Below are 12,699 nucleotides of genomic sequence, written 5' to 3' on the forward strand. Positions count from 1 at the left end.
ATCAGCTGACATCTCACGCACACAGTGGCTAAGCCAAGGCTGGGCCATCTGAACTTGAAAGTCCATTTGGCTCAGCTGCCTCTCCCAAGGCCCAGATCAGGACAGTAGCCTTGGAGCTCAGAATTCGCCAACCAGCTCTGCGATCTGGAAGGATCTTCCAGCCATCCTGCCTTTCCACGCTTTGGCAATCTCTCTTCCTTTTCGATGGGCTCTCTGGTCGCCAAGCTCCTTCTGCCAACTCTAAGTAGCCTGGCTTTCCTCCCGACCATCAGCATCGCTGCCAAGAGACAGTTCCACATGGAGGCTATGGTGTACTTCTTCACCATGTTCTTTGTGTCGGTAAGAAACTTTCCCCTCCCGTTCCTCCTTCTCTGTTCTCCAAAGGTGTCTGTCCATTTGTTTAAGTGAAAGGGGGTGAGGGGAAAGGCAGCTTTCTATGTTCCTATTGAACTAAGATTTCTTAGCTCAGTGGTAGAGCAGACACCTTTATTTAGCCATGTTTCTTGACTGTAAAAAAGAAAAGGGGAGATGACCTCACAGCCAGTTTACAGAAAAGATAAAACAATACAAAATGATAAAAAGAAAAAATAATAATGTAAAGCTTTCCAAAAGTTAAAATAACAAACTAAAAACAGGTGAAAACTCACACCAGCTTTCTAAATATCTGGGTAGATGCTTTCAGCAGGTGCCAAACAGAGTGCAGTGAAGGTACCTGCCTGGTGTCAATAGGCAGGGAGTTCCAAAGTGTATGTGCCTCCACACTTAAAGACCGAATGCAGAACAGGTATTATGTGGTTGGGGTATAAATGCAGTAATAAAATTTAATGAAAAAATTGCACATGATGTGGGCCAGTTAGGAAACGTGCTCGTGAGTTTTTAGTGGGGGCCTTGAATGTACTTAAAAATAGAACTGAAGGCTGGGGAGGAAAAACGAGACAGACTTGCAGCTGCTCCACATCCTCCAGCCAAGACCTTCTGCAGCTTCTCAGAAGAAATGCAGCCATCGCTGTCTTAGCCTTCGAAGGCCCTCCTTCTCCATCTCCCCAACAGGAAATTATTCAGACCAGCAAACACATCTGCACCCCCCCAACAAAGGCTTAAAAAAAAAAAGAAAGGTAAAGCCCCCCTGGACAGTTAAATCCAGTCAAAGGCAGCTATGGGGTGTGGTGTTCATCTCACTTCAGCCGGTGTTTGTCCGCAGACAGCTTTCCGGGTTATGTGGCCAGCATGACTAAACCGCTTCTGACATGACGGGACACCGTGACAAGTGCCAGAGCGCATGGAAATGCCGTTTACCTTCCCACCCAGACGAGGGTTCTTGCAACAGCCGAAAACATCTGCATGAACTCCATCTCTCTCCTTTGCCTTCACAAATAACCTGCTCATTGCAACTCAAAGATGGGTCAAATGCGATGGAATGGGGCAAATGTTTGTGATACAGGGTGGTGGTGCTAGACACGGAAATCCTTTTGAGGGATGGTCTTGACAGCTACAGCCTTTGGAGGCACACTTTGAAACTCCCTGCCTATTGATACCAGGCAGGCCCCCTTCACTGTACTCTTTTCAGCACCTGCTAAAAACATTTCATCTTTTAATTTTTCTTTAATTCTATTGATAAATAAAGAGCACAAAGAAAGTTGATGAATGTTTTAATCCGTTTTTGTTATTTTAACTTTTCAGACGCCTTTAATTTTTGTGTATTTTCCTTACCAATGATTCTACCTTCTTGGTAAACCTTTTAAAGGACTTTTAAACAATCATGCATTGTGTAAATCTTACAAAATAAGTAAACAAATCAACATTGGACAAAGATTTGCTGGCGATAAACAGCTAGAGTCTGCTATACTACAGGTCTATGGCATGGCCACATTTGGGATGTCATGTATAGTTCTGGTTGCCTATCCTCAGGAAAAGTTGTTGTAGAGTTGGAAAAGGGCAACCAAAATGATTGAGGGGTTGAACTACCCCCCTGTGTGGAAAGGCTGCAATGTTTCTGACTTTCACTTTATAGAAAAGGCAAGTAAGAGGCAATACGATAGAATTTTATAAAATGATGCATAGCAGGGAGGAAATGAAAAGTTTTTCTCCCCCTCTCTCAACACTAGAACTCGTGGGTGTCCAAAAGACAGACAAAAAGAAAGTTCGTCTTCATGCAGTGTATAAACTGTGGAACTTGCTCCTGCAGGAAGAAGTGGTGATGGCCACCAACTTGGATGGCTTTAAAAGGGGATTAGACAATTTCATGGAGAAGGCTTTCAATGGCTGCCAGCCACAATGGCTGTGCTCTGCCTCCACAGTCAGAGCCAGCAATGCCTCTAAATACCAGCTGCTGGAAACTGCAGGAGGGGAAAGGGCTCTTGGGCTCAGGTCCTGCTTCCAGGTTTCTTACAGACATCTGGTTGGTCATTGGGAGAATAGGATGCTGGAATAGGGGGCCCACTGGCGTGATCCTGCAGGCCCTCCTTACGTTCATACGTTCTTATGTTTCCCCAACAGATTTACCACGCATGTGACGGCCCCGGTTTATCCATCCTGTGCTTCATGCAGTATGACATCTTGGAATATTTCAGTATATTTGGGACAGCTTTATCAATGTGGGTGTCCCTGATGGGTAAGAGCAAGTCATTCTTTGGGATGGTTTCTCATGCTAAGATACTTTGAGGGAGTTAAGGCAAATATTTGATGTAGAGGAAAACAAGCGATGCCTAGTCACAGATTGTTTTTTAACAACAACAAAAAAGTAGAAGTTTCAGAAATAGAATAATATTTAGAAATTCCTCTGACGAGGGAGAAGTCTTCTATACTTATGCTATTCTGTAACAGAGATGAGCATCCCTATCAACTTCAGTTTCTCTCCATTCGTGATTTTTCTAGAGTTTGCACATTTCCAAACCAGTTTGCATTTCTTTTTAAAGTCCTCACAAAACCCAGCAGCTTATTAATTACACATACCTCCTAATATACAATTACGGCAAACAATTTCTCTTAATACAGTATAATGCATTTGTGTGTTATTTTTGCTAAGACATGGATTTTGATATGTGCATTATAGGGGGCCATGAGACTTGGCTGGAAAATAGCATGACAAAATTTGGAGAAGTGCAGCTTTTTGAGGGATGGCTGTGTTTCGGTGCAAAGCTTGTTTTGGGATGTGTGAATTCATAGAATCATAGAATTGTAGAGTTGGTACACCCAAGGGTCATCTAGTCCAACCCCCTGCAATGCAGGAATACCATCTAAACTATCCATGACAGGTGGCCATCCAACCTCTGCTTATAAACTTCCAAAGAAGGAGAGTCCACCACCTTCCAAGAGAGTCCGTTCCACTGTTCTTACCATCAGAAAGCTCTTCCTGATGTTTAGTTAGGATCTCCTTTCTTGTCAACATCATTCTTAAACTGTGGGCATTAAAAAGTAGGTCCACATTAAAATGCCAACCAAAGCCAAATTTCTCTCCTACTAACTACTCCACAAAGCACCATATACCTTGATAATGCTATATAAATAAATTACCAGGGCCTAGAATGAGCTTTTGAATATGAAAAAAGCTTTGTAATTTAGGGTGGCCTCGCTGCTAGAATTCTCAGGGTAAGGGTGAAGAAAACTTGCTGGCACACCTTTCTGTGGTGCCGGCTGCCATTTTTAATCCCCATACTTCCATGGGAAATCCCCATAATTTCACAGGACTGGATCTATCTGATGGGGGAGGGGATGTCAAGTCATCAGACAAGCAGAACAGATTAAAAACTGGATGTTATTCCTTAGCCAAAAAAACAAACAAATCTCCATTGAATAATAATAATAAAAATGTAATCCAAGGACACATGGACATGTAGTGTCTGGGACGTGAAGAAAACCTCTCCTCCATCTTGCTTTGCAAAGAGCTGAACATGCCCCGCTCCTTGCAGGGACATTTCCTGGGACTGCAAATCTGAAACAGCTACGCTACAGCTGTGTAATCTGGAGAACTCATGGAGCCCGCCGGGAGCCATAATTTTTACGAGCGATTACCGCATTCCCCGTGCAATGACAGTTTCTGATAATTCATAGCCTCATTGATGAAGTGTGAGTTAGCGGGCTGCAGGCAGGTGCATGACACTAGAGAGGAACCTCAGCCCAGTCTGAAAACATCCTGGGACGACTCAGAGAACTGCAGATAGAGGGAAGAAGGGGTGATGTTCTCCCCAAAACATATTTGACTCAGCTTTTTCATTAGTATTTCCCTTTGCAACTCAAGGTCCCCAGGTACCAGCCACATTCACACTGTACATTTAAAGCACTAGGATAACAACAACACACACACACACCCAACAATCCTGGGAACTGTAGTTTATTCAAGGTAGTTCATTAACCCACATGCATCAGAGCAGATTGTCAGCAGCAAACAGATATAGTCCAAGGCCCCATCTGCGCTGTGCATTTGAAACATACCACTCTAAACACTCTGAACTACAGTGGTGCCTCGCAAGACGAAAAGAATCTGTTCTGTGATTCTCTTCGTCTAGCGGTTTTTTCGTCTTGCGAAGCAAGCCCATTGACAGATTAGCGGATTAGCACTATTAGCGGCTTTTAGCGGCTTATCTGCTGATCGGATCAGCTGATAAGCGGCTTAGCGGCTTAGAAAAAGGGGGGGAGGGGGAAAAACCAGCAGGAACTCGCAAGACATTGTCGTCTTGCGAAGCAAGCCCATAGGAAATTCGTTTTGCGAAGCACCTCCAAAACGGAAAACTCTTTCGTCTAGCGAGTTTCCCGTCTTGCGAGGCATTCGTCTTGCAGGGCACCACTGTACTTTAAACTATGATGGCTTCCTCCAAAGAATTCTGGGAGCTGTGGTTTGTTTAGGATGCTGAGAGCTATAAAGAACTCTTTTCCCATCCCCCCTCACTTAGCTTCAGCTCCCAGAGTTCCCTGGGGAAGAGGGATTGTTAAATCACCTTGGGAACTCGGGAACTTGGCATCCTGAACAAACTACAGGTCCCAGGATTCTCTGGAGGAAACCATCATTGTATTGGGATTGTAACTCTTTCAACATATGGTGTGAATGTGGCCGTCACCACGTTGAGTTTTCGTTAGTGTGCTGGGTAGAGTTCTGCTTGTGTTGCTTCAAAGATGATATTGTGCAGAGATGGGGAAGGTTCAGAAAAGGTCGACCCAAATTATCAAGGGAGTGGAGTGACCCCCCCTATCAGGAAAGGTTACATCTGGGGCTTTTCAGAGAAAATTCAAGTAAGTGGAGATATGATAGAGATATTTAAACCAATGTATGTTGTGGAGGAAGTTGAGCAGAAAGAAGTTTCCCTTCTTTCTCTTAACATTAGAACTACAGAAGCCAAACACTGGAATGTTCAGATCAAATGGAAGTCTGGATTTTGAAGGACTGTGGTTCTTCAACCAACCCTTATGTACAAATATGCATTATATTGGGGATTTTTTTTGGGGGGGGGAGTATATATTTGCCCAAACTGCACACAAAAATGTATGAGAGAAAATGAACATCAATATACTAATGAATTTCCATGAGGACAAAATGCTGGAGAAATGTGGAAGAACTGCATCCAAGATTGGAAAAATGAGTGGAAATGGACAAAGACATCCATTTCAAGGGAGATTTAAAGCTGCCCTAACAACACAGCATTTCAAATCACACTGTGTGTCACCTGTTGCTCAGCCCTGGCAGAGTTTGATGAGCCTAAACGGTCAACATTTGTGATGTTTGGAGTGCTCACCATCGCAGTCAGAATCTACCATGATCGGTGGGGCTACGGCGTCTACTCAGGACCGATTGGGACAGCAGTTCTCATGATCACTGTAAAATGGGTAAGATTCCCCTTCTTGGTTGCATTAAGCAAGTATTGCCAGCCATAACAAGTCAAAGTTTGTGTGTGTGTGTGTGTGATGCCCTCCTCCTGCATTCCACCACCTGATTATGGGAAAGGGGGAAATTGGTTTCCCACAGATCCAGCCCAAGACATTTTGCAAGCTAAAGCAAACAAGATAACAGAATAATAGAATTTAGAGTTAGGGACACCAAGGGTCACCTACTCCAACCCCCTTAAATGCAGGAATCACAATTAAAGAATACATACATGACAGGCAGTAATTCAACCTCTGTTTAAATGAAGGACAGTCCACCACCTTAGTAAGCTCCTATGGAAAGATGCTACCCAGTTCACAAGTGTCATCCTGGAGCGAAATGATGGTTATTAAGAAAACACACCTCTGTCCCCACCCCCAACAGAGAACCTTGGGCTCACACCTTGGTTTTTGATTCCTTCATTTGAGAAATATATATCAAAGGAATTTTGAAGGAAGGGAAAAGCTTTGAAGCATCATGCGGGGCAGTGGGAGACTCCAGACCTCCTTGCAAGCCAGCTTTTCTTTTTGCAAAAGGCCATGGCAAACGAAATCTATCATCTGTTGCCTTCTTTCCTCCCAGCTACAAAAGATGAAGGAGAAGAAGGGTCTCTATCCAGACAAAAGCGTCTATACCCAGCAGATTGGTCCTGGCTTCTGTTTCGGGGCCCTTGCTTTGATGCTGAGGTTCTTCTTTGAGGTAAGACTGCCCCTTGCAAAACATAAAACTTAAGATCTGCCCTGGTGAATCTGAGCAGATGCCCACCTGGGTCCAGCATCCTGGCAAATGGCCAGTTAAATCCCCTCTGAGAAGCCCCCGGGAAATGTGCAAAAGGCAACAGTGAGGGCATTCTTCTGCTTCATAGCAATGGATAGACCTTCCTTCCCCCTTCTGCAATGGTGAATTCAGGTAACTGCATACTTAATGGTCTTATGCCCTCTTGCTCTTTTAGTTAGCCATGCACAACTCTGAAATTTGCCACCTGAACAGGTAGCGATGGTCACGACCTTGAAAAGCTTTAAAAGGAGGGTGTTAGACAAATTTGTGGAGGATAAGGATATCCATAGCTACTAGCCATAATCACTATGTTCTCCCTCCACTGTCAAAGGCAAGTTTCTGGGAAGCGCAAGTGGAGAGAGTTGCTGCTACATGTGGGTTCTTCTTGTGGGTTTCTCAATGGGGTATGTAGCTGGCCACTGTGAGAACAGGATGCTGTACTAGATGGGACCCCTTTGACCTGTTCCCTCGGAGGCAGTATGCCTCTGAATGCCAGTTGTTGAGAACTGCAGATAGGGATAATACTCTTGTGCTCAGTAGGGCTGGGTGATATATCAATATATTGTACAAAACCGCTTTGAAGTCCATATCATGATATTTATTTCATAATTTTTGACTTGGCAATATATCGTGACTCATTGTGTATGTGTGTGTGTGATGCAAAAAAACACAAGGTGGGAGAAACTGTGAAGCCAGCCAATGCTTTTCTTGATTCCTGCAACCCCTGTTGACTTCACCAGCTCAGCTCTCCCCTGCCTCATGCAGGGGCAGCAAATCACAAGAGCAGGCGCCAACAAAAATCACAATGCAGGGAAAACCATGAAGCCAGCCAATGCCTCTACATAGCTCCATCCTTATTTCAGGCATTGTGATATATCAGTATATAGCGATGTTTGCGGGTTATATATTTCAGTGTTGAAAACAAGATGTTGCCCAACCCTACTGTTCATCTCTACGTAGTTCCATCCTTATTCCAGACATCGTGATATTGGTATATCGCGGTGTTTAGCTGGTGCTATATTGTGATGTTGAAAACCAGATATCACCCAGCCCTTGTGCTGAGGTCCTGCTTGTTTAGAAAACCTCTTTCTGACATGAGGGAAAAGGAACTCAGTAGCAAGAAGTGTTCCATGGATGAAAAGATGGCAACAAGCCTCGTCTGAAAACAATTTCAGTCCAATGAGTGTGTGGCAAATAAACCAACATTTCCAGCACATGTGTTGGGGGGGGCAGGGGGGATAGAATTATGAGGCTAATCAGAGCCAGCTTCATGAGTAAGCTGGTTATATGGCCCCCCCTGCCCCCGCCCCCCGCAAATCACCCTGTGTAGAAAGCATGTCACTGGCAGGAGATTAGTCAAAGCCCAAACATACTCCACATCCCAGCAAAAGGGGAGGGCTGAAATCTTAAAATTCCTGGATGAACCCTCCATCACACTCCGACAGGCCTGAAGCAACGATACCATTTTAGGTAAGAGGTCCTGAGATTCTCCGTGTGGAAAAGCCAGCTTCCAAAGTTCTTGGCATCTGACTCATGAGATGTCCAAGGGAGAGTTGGCTTATCTCTCGGAACGTGGGCTTGCAGGAATGGTCTTCAGCCCACAGCTGTGGGAGCAACACCCACCCAGTTTTTATTGTCTTTGTCACTTCCCTCAGTGTGTCGACATTTGGCCTCTCTCTCTTTCCATACACACACACACACATGAACATTTTACCAAAAGGCATAGACCTCTTAGTTGTAGAGCTGGAATGGATCCAAAGGGTCATCTAGTGCCTGCAATGCATATATAAAATCATTTAAAACCTTCAGTCCACACAAACATCTATCTTCTCCACTTTCTGTTAACCAATATTTCTTTTAAATCAGGGTGTCCTGTAATCAATTCATTTCCTTTTCCCCCTACAAAAAGTCCAAGATAAGCTCCCTTTATTAATTCCGACCACCATTACTCCATAATACTAAATTCTTCCATCCATATCCATTGTGATCTCACATTAGATCAATATTCAGATTATAATGAGAAACAAAAATGGAATATCGCTCATGCCATCCTCTTGGGTTTGTCACAGTTTTCCTAATGAGCAAGAGAGGACAGTTCATTTAATTATTATTACGGTATTATTATTTATTTTACTTCATTTATATTCCACTTTTCCCCCCTCCAAGGAGCTCAAGGTACCACACATGGTTCTCCCCCTGCTTCTCATTTAATCTCCACAACAACCCTGTGAGGTAGGGGAGGCTGAGAGGGAATGACTGACCCAAGGTCACCCAGTGAGTTTCATGGCTGAGCGGGGATTCAAACCCTGATTCCTCAGGTCCTAATCCAACACTCCCAACCACTACACCACTGAATAACTAAAAACCATTACACACACACACTTGAAGAATCTCATTTGCTTTTTCTTGTTCCAGGAGTGGGATTACACGTACGTCCACAGCTTCTACCACTGTGCCTTGGCCATGTCCTTTGTCCTCCTGCTCCCCAAAGTGAACAAGAAGGCCGGCAACGGAGGCGCTCCGGCCAAACTAGACTGTTCAACACTCTGCTGCTGTGTCTGAGAATGTGGCATGTGTGTGTGTGTGTGTTTGTGTGTGGCTGCTGCTGGAACGTATAGAGCACCTGCACCTGTGCACCCTACCCCCCTAGCCGCAGGGCAGGTCCGATGCATCCCATGTGCAACATGTGGCCAGCCAAGCTGAATGTGTTTTCTAGCCCTACCAGCCAGGTCTGGCGATCCTTAACGGGAATAGGGGAGAAATTAAGAGTAGTTTGCTTTGAAGAGATGAATCCAGTTGCCAACTGAAACACAGCCATCCTCCATAATCTTCACTGCTCTAAATCTTGCACTGCAACTCTTCAGTCGAGTAACGGGTTCAAAGAGGAATATCGTAGGGGGCAAAGTGTCTATAAAAACACATGTGTTTGTGAAGATGGCATGCAAAAATGCATTATTTTAGTGAAATCATTTTGCAAAAAGGTGCACATTAAGTAAAACTGCATGAAAACATGTTGTAGGTCCGTTAAAATTCAGATCAGAATGCTGATGAGCTTTCATGAGGACTTTTTTATGGTGGAGGGGGGGGGAGCAAATTGAGAGACCAGAGTCCTTACTATGATTCCATGAAACTAAAAATTGAAGTATTTCCCCCACTCACTACTAATCCAAAGGGGCAGCCGTTGTCTTTCTGTCTGTACAGTAGGAGCAGGCGGAGGGAGAGTTTGTGTTTTTCTTTACTTCCTCTTCTATTTATGCTTCCTCACCCAAATAAACATCTTTATTTAACCTACAGCTTTTGCAATACATGTTTCTGGACGTGGCATGGTTTTAAACCAGCCTGCAGATCCCACAATCCTGTAGTCATCCGTGATGTCACAATCCAGATGTTTATTCAGCAAAGGGGAGCAGAAAGAGTTCTGCTGACTAAATAAGGCAAAGCCAAGATAAGAGAGCAGTGGAGGAGAGGGTGGATTTCAGAATGAAGCAAGGAGTAACCAGGGGGATAATTATGGGGGGGGGGGGAGGATTTAAAAAGAATTGTTAGGAAAAAGGAACTGTCTTCATCGACCCGCCTTTCTCAGAGCTGTCAACACAGACTGGCAGCAGATCTCCAGGGTTTCAGATAGATCCCAGGTTCAATGCCTGACATCTCCAGTTGGGGCTAAGAGAAGACTATTTGCCTGAAACCCTGGAGCGCTGCTGGCAATACCGAGGTCCATTAAATGATGATCTGACTTCTCAGCACAGGGCAGCTTCTGAACTTGCAGGTAAAAAAGGAATGACTGATAAAGTGGAGGGAAGCCCCATCATTCCTCCTTTTAGAAATTAAATGCTAGGTCAGCAGACAACTGAAATTAAAGAGCCGCTTGCTCCATTCACGCCTTCTGCTCCCAAGCCTTCCGCAGGTGTGCTCTGTGCCTTGCAGGACTGGCCCTAACAGTGCCTGCTTTGTGATGTCCACCTGCTCAACTCTCCACCACCCGAAAACATCCAGCAGGTGTGCTCAGCCAGGCCCTCATTAGCGCCTGCCACATTCACGGGAAATTTAGAGGTGAAGGACCCAGCTCCCGAACGCGGGGCGCGGCTCAAAACGTCTGCACCGCCATCCCAACTTAAACAGACTGTTTAGTGTTGCCGAGCGGATGATTTATTTATCCTGTCTGGGAAGGAAGCCAGGGGCTCTCTGTCACGGACAATTAGAGGAGGATGGATGTCCACCAACATTCGCTGAAGGCCAACATTAATCTTTGCTCAGTATCTGCAATGCATTTGCACCACTGCCGTCTATCTCGACACACTCCTGGCTAAGCGCAGAAAACAAAACAAAACAAACCACACACACGCACTAAAAGTAAGAACATCACCTTGAACAACAAACAGGGGCATGCATTTTCTACACACTGGATGACCCATCAGTGCTAGGTAAGAAGCTGCCTTAAACCAATCAGACCACTGGTCCATCTAGCTCAGCATTGTCTACACTGACTGGCAGCAGCTTCTCCAGGGTTTCAGGCAGGGGGGTCTCTTCCCAGCCCTTCCTGATGGGGATTGGACCTGGGATCTTAGACGTCTATGTCATGTGCTCTGACACTGAGCTGCAGCCTCCCCCCAAAGTATGGTTCTAGTCCTCATAGTTGTGTCATGTGGCCTCCATAAAGTTGTGCAGAAGGAAATGTGGCCCTCAGGCTGCAAATAATTTCCCAAGCTACTTGTCTGGGGTGTGGGCGATTCTGTTTTGACATGGACACTCTTTTAGTTGGCTATATTTCCAGTGACGTCATACAGCAGCAGACTGTGACATGAACCAAGATTTGCAGATGTTTCTCTCGCTTGCTTTACATTCAACAGTGCACTAGAATCTGGCTGGAATCCAGCTATTATCAATGACTGTCCTAAGCTTGCCCACTGGTGCTGACTTAAAGCTTGCTCCCTACCAACAGCAGAAGAAACCAGAGCAAATTTCATTTCAGCTGCAACCTCCCTGCTTCCTTGTTTATTTGGAAAGTCCAGTCAACTGTAATCAAGGGTGGGGGGTGGTTACTCAGCGAAGTTACAGCTGAGCAAACAGAATTAGGCTACAAAACAGCAATGCAGTTCTTGCATAGCAAAAAACAGGGGTGTAATATACAGCAATAAAGCCATAGACTCAGGACCATGGATGGGATACAGAAATTCGATTTAGTTTGCATATAAAGAGAAAGCCAGCGTGATGTAGTGGTTAGAGTGCCCTGACTAGGACCTGGGAGACCAGGGTTCAAATCCCCCACTTGGTCATGAAGCTCACTGGGTGACCTTGGGCCAATCACTACCTCTCAGCCTAACCTACCTCACAGGGTTGTTGTGGAGATTAAGGGGTGTGTGTGTGAAGAACCACGTAGACTCCCTTGAGCTCCTTGGAGGAAAAAGTGGGGTACAATAACGATGTAAAGAAAGAAAAGGCATACCTTTGTGAAATAATATGTGGACTGAAATGGCTGTAGCCACCCTTCAAAAACTGTGCTTCTCCAGATTTTGCAATACAGCTCTTCAGCTGAGTGTGGGGGTTTTTTGTTTTGTTTTTTTTCAAAAAATGGAATTTATTGGTGAAAGCTGCATGCAAAAATGCATTACATTAAGGGGAAATCGCTTTGCAGAAATGTGTGCATTAGGGGAAACTGCACACCAAAATGTGTGTACAGTGGTACCTTGGGTTACATACGCTTCAGGTTACATATGCTTCAGGTTACAGACTCCGCTAACCCAGAAATATTGCTTCAGGTTAAGAACTTTGCTTCAGGATGAGAACAGAAATTGCGCAGCAGCGGCGCAGCGGCAGCGGGAGGCCCCTTTAGCTAAAGTGGTGCTTCAGGTTAAGAACAGTTTCAGGTTAAGTACAGACCTCTGGAACGAATTAAGTACTTAACCCGAGGTACCACTGTATTAGGAGAAATTAGCAGGCAATGCAAATTTTCATGAGTACTTTTTTAGAAATCAAAAGCAGCAAGCAGGTGTGGGAATGTGGAGAGTGGAACTTAAAAGAGGAAAAATGTGAAAGTGAGACAAACTGAAATTGACAGACTCTCTGAA

At 44.8% G+C, this 12,699-nt stretch overlaps 1 protein-coding gene across 1 annotated transcript; it reads left to right on the forward strand.

Annotated features, from left to right (window-relative positions):
- On the forward strand, positions 1 to 9,920 carry MYMK (myomaker, myoblast fusion factor). The gene is made up of 5 exons (XM_083484564.1): positions 1 to 339; positions 2,497 to 2,611; positions 5,669 to 5,817; positions 6,437 to 6,553; positions 9,047 to 9,920. The coding sequence occupies exons 1-5, from the start codon at positions 205 to 207 to the stop codon at positions 9,191 to 9,193; spliced, it is 663 nt and encodes a 220-aa protein (XP_083340690.1). The 5' UTR covers positions 1 to 204; the 3' UTR covers positions 9,194 to 9,920.
- The last annotated feature ends 2,779 nt before the right edge of the window (positions 9,921 to 12,699 follow it).

This window comes from Podarcis liolepis, assembly GCF_965112155.1.
Source record: "Podarcis liolepis genome assembly, chromosome: Z".
NCBI classification, from domain to species: domain Eukaryota; kingdom Metazoa; phylum Chordata; class Lepidosauria; order Squamata; family Lacertidae; genus Podarcis; species Podarcis liolepis.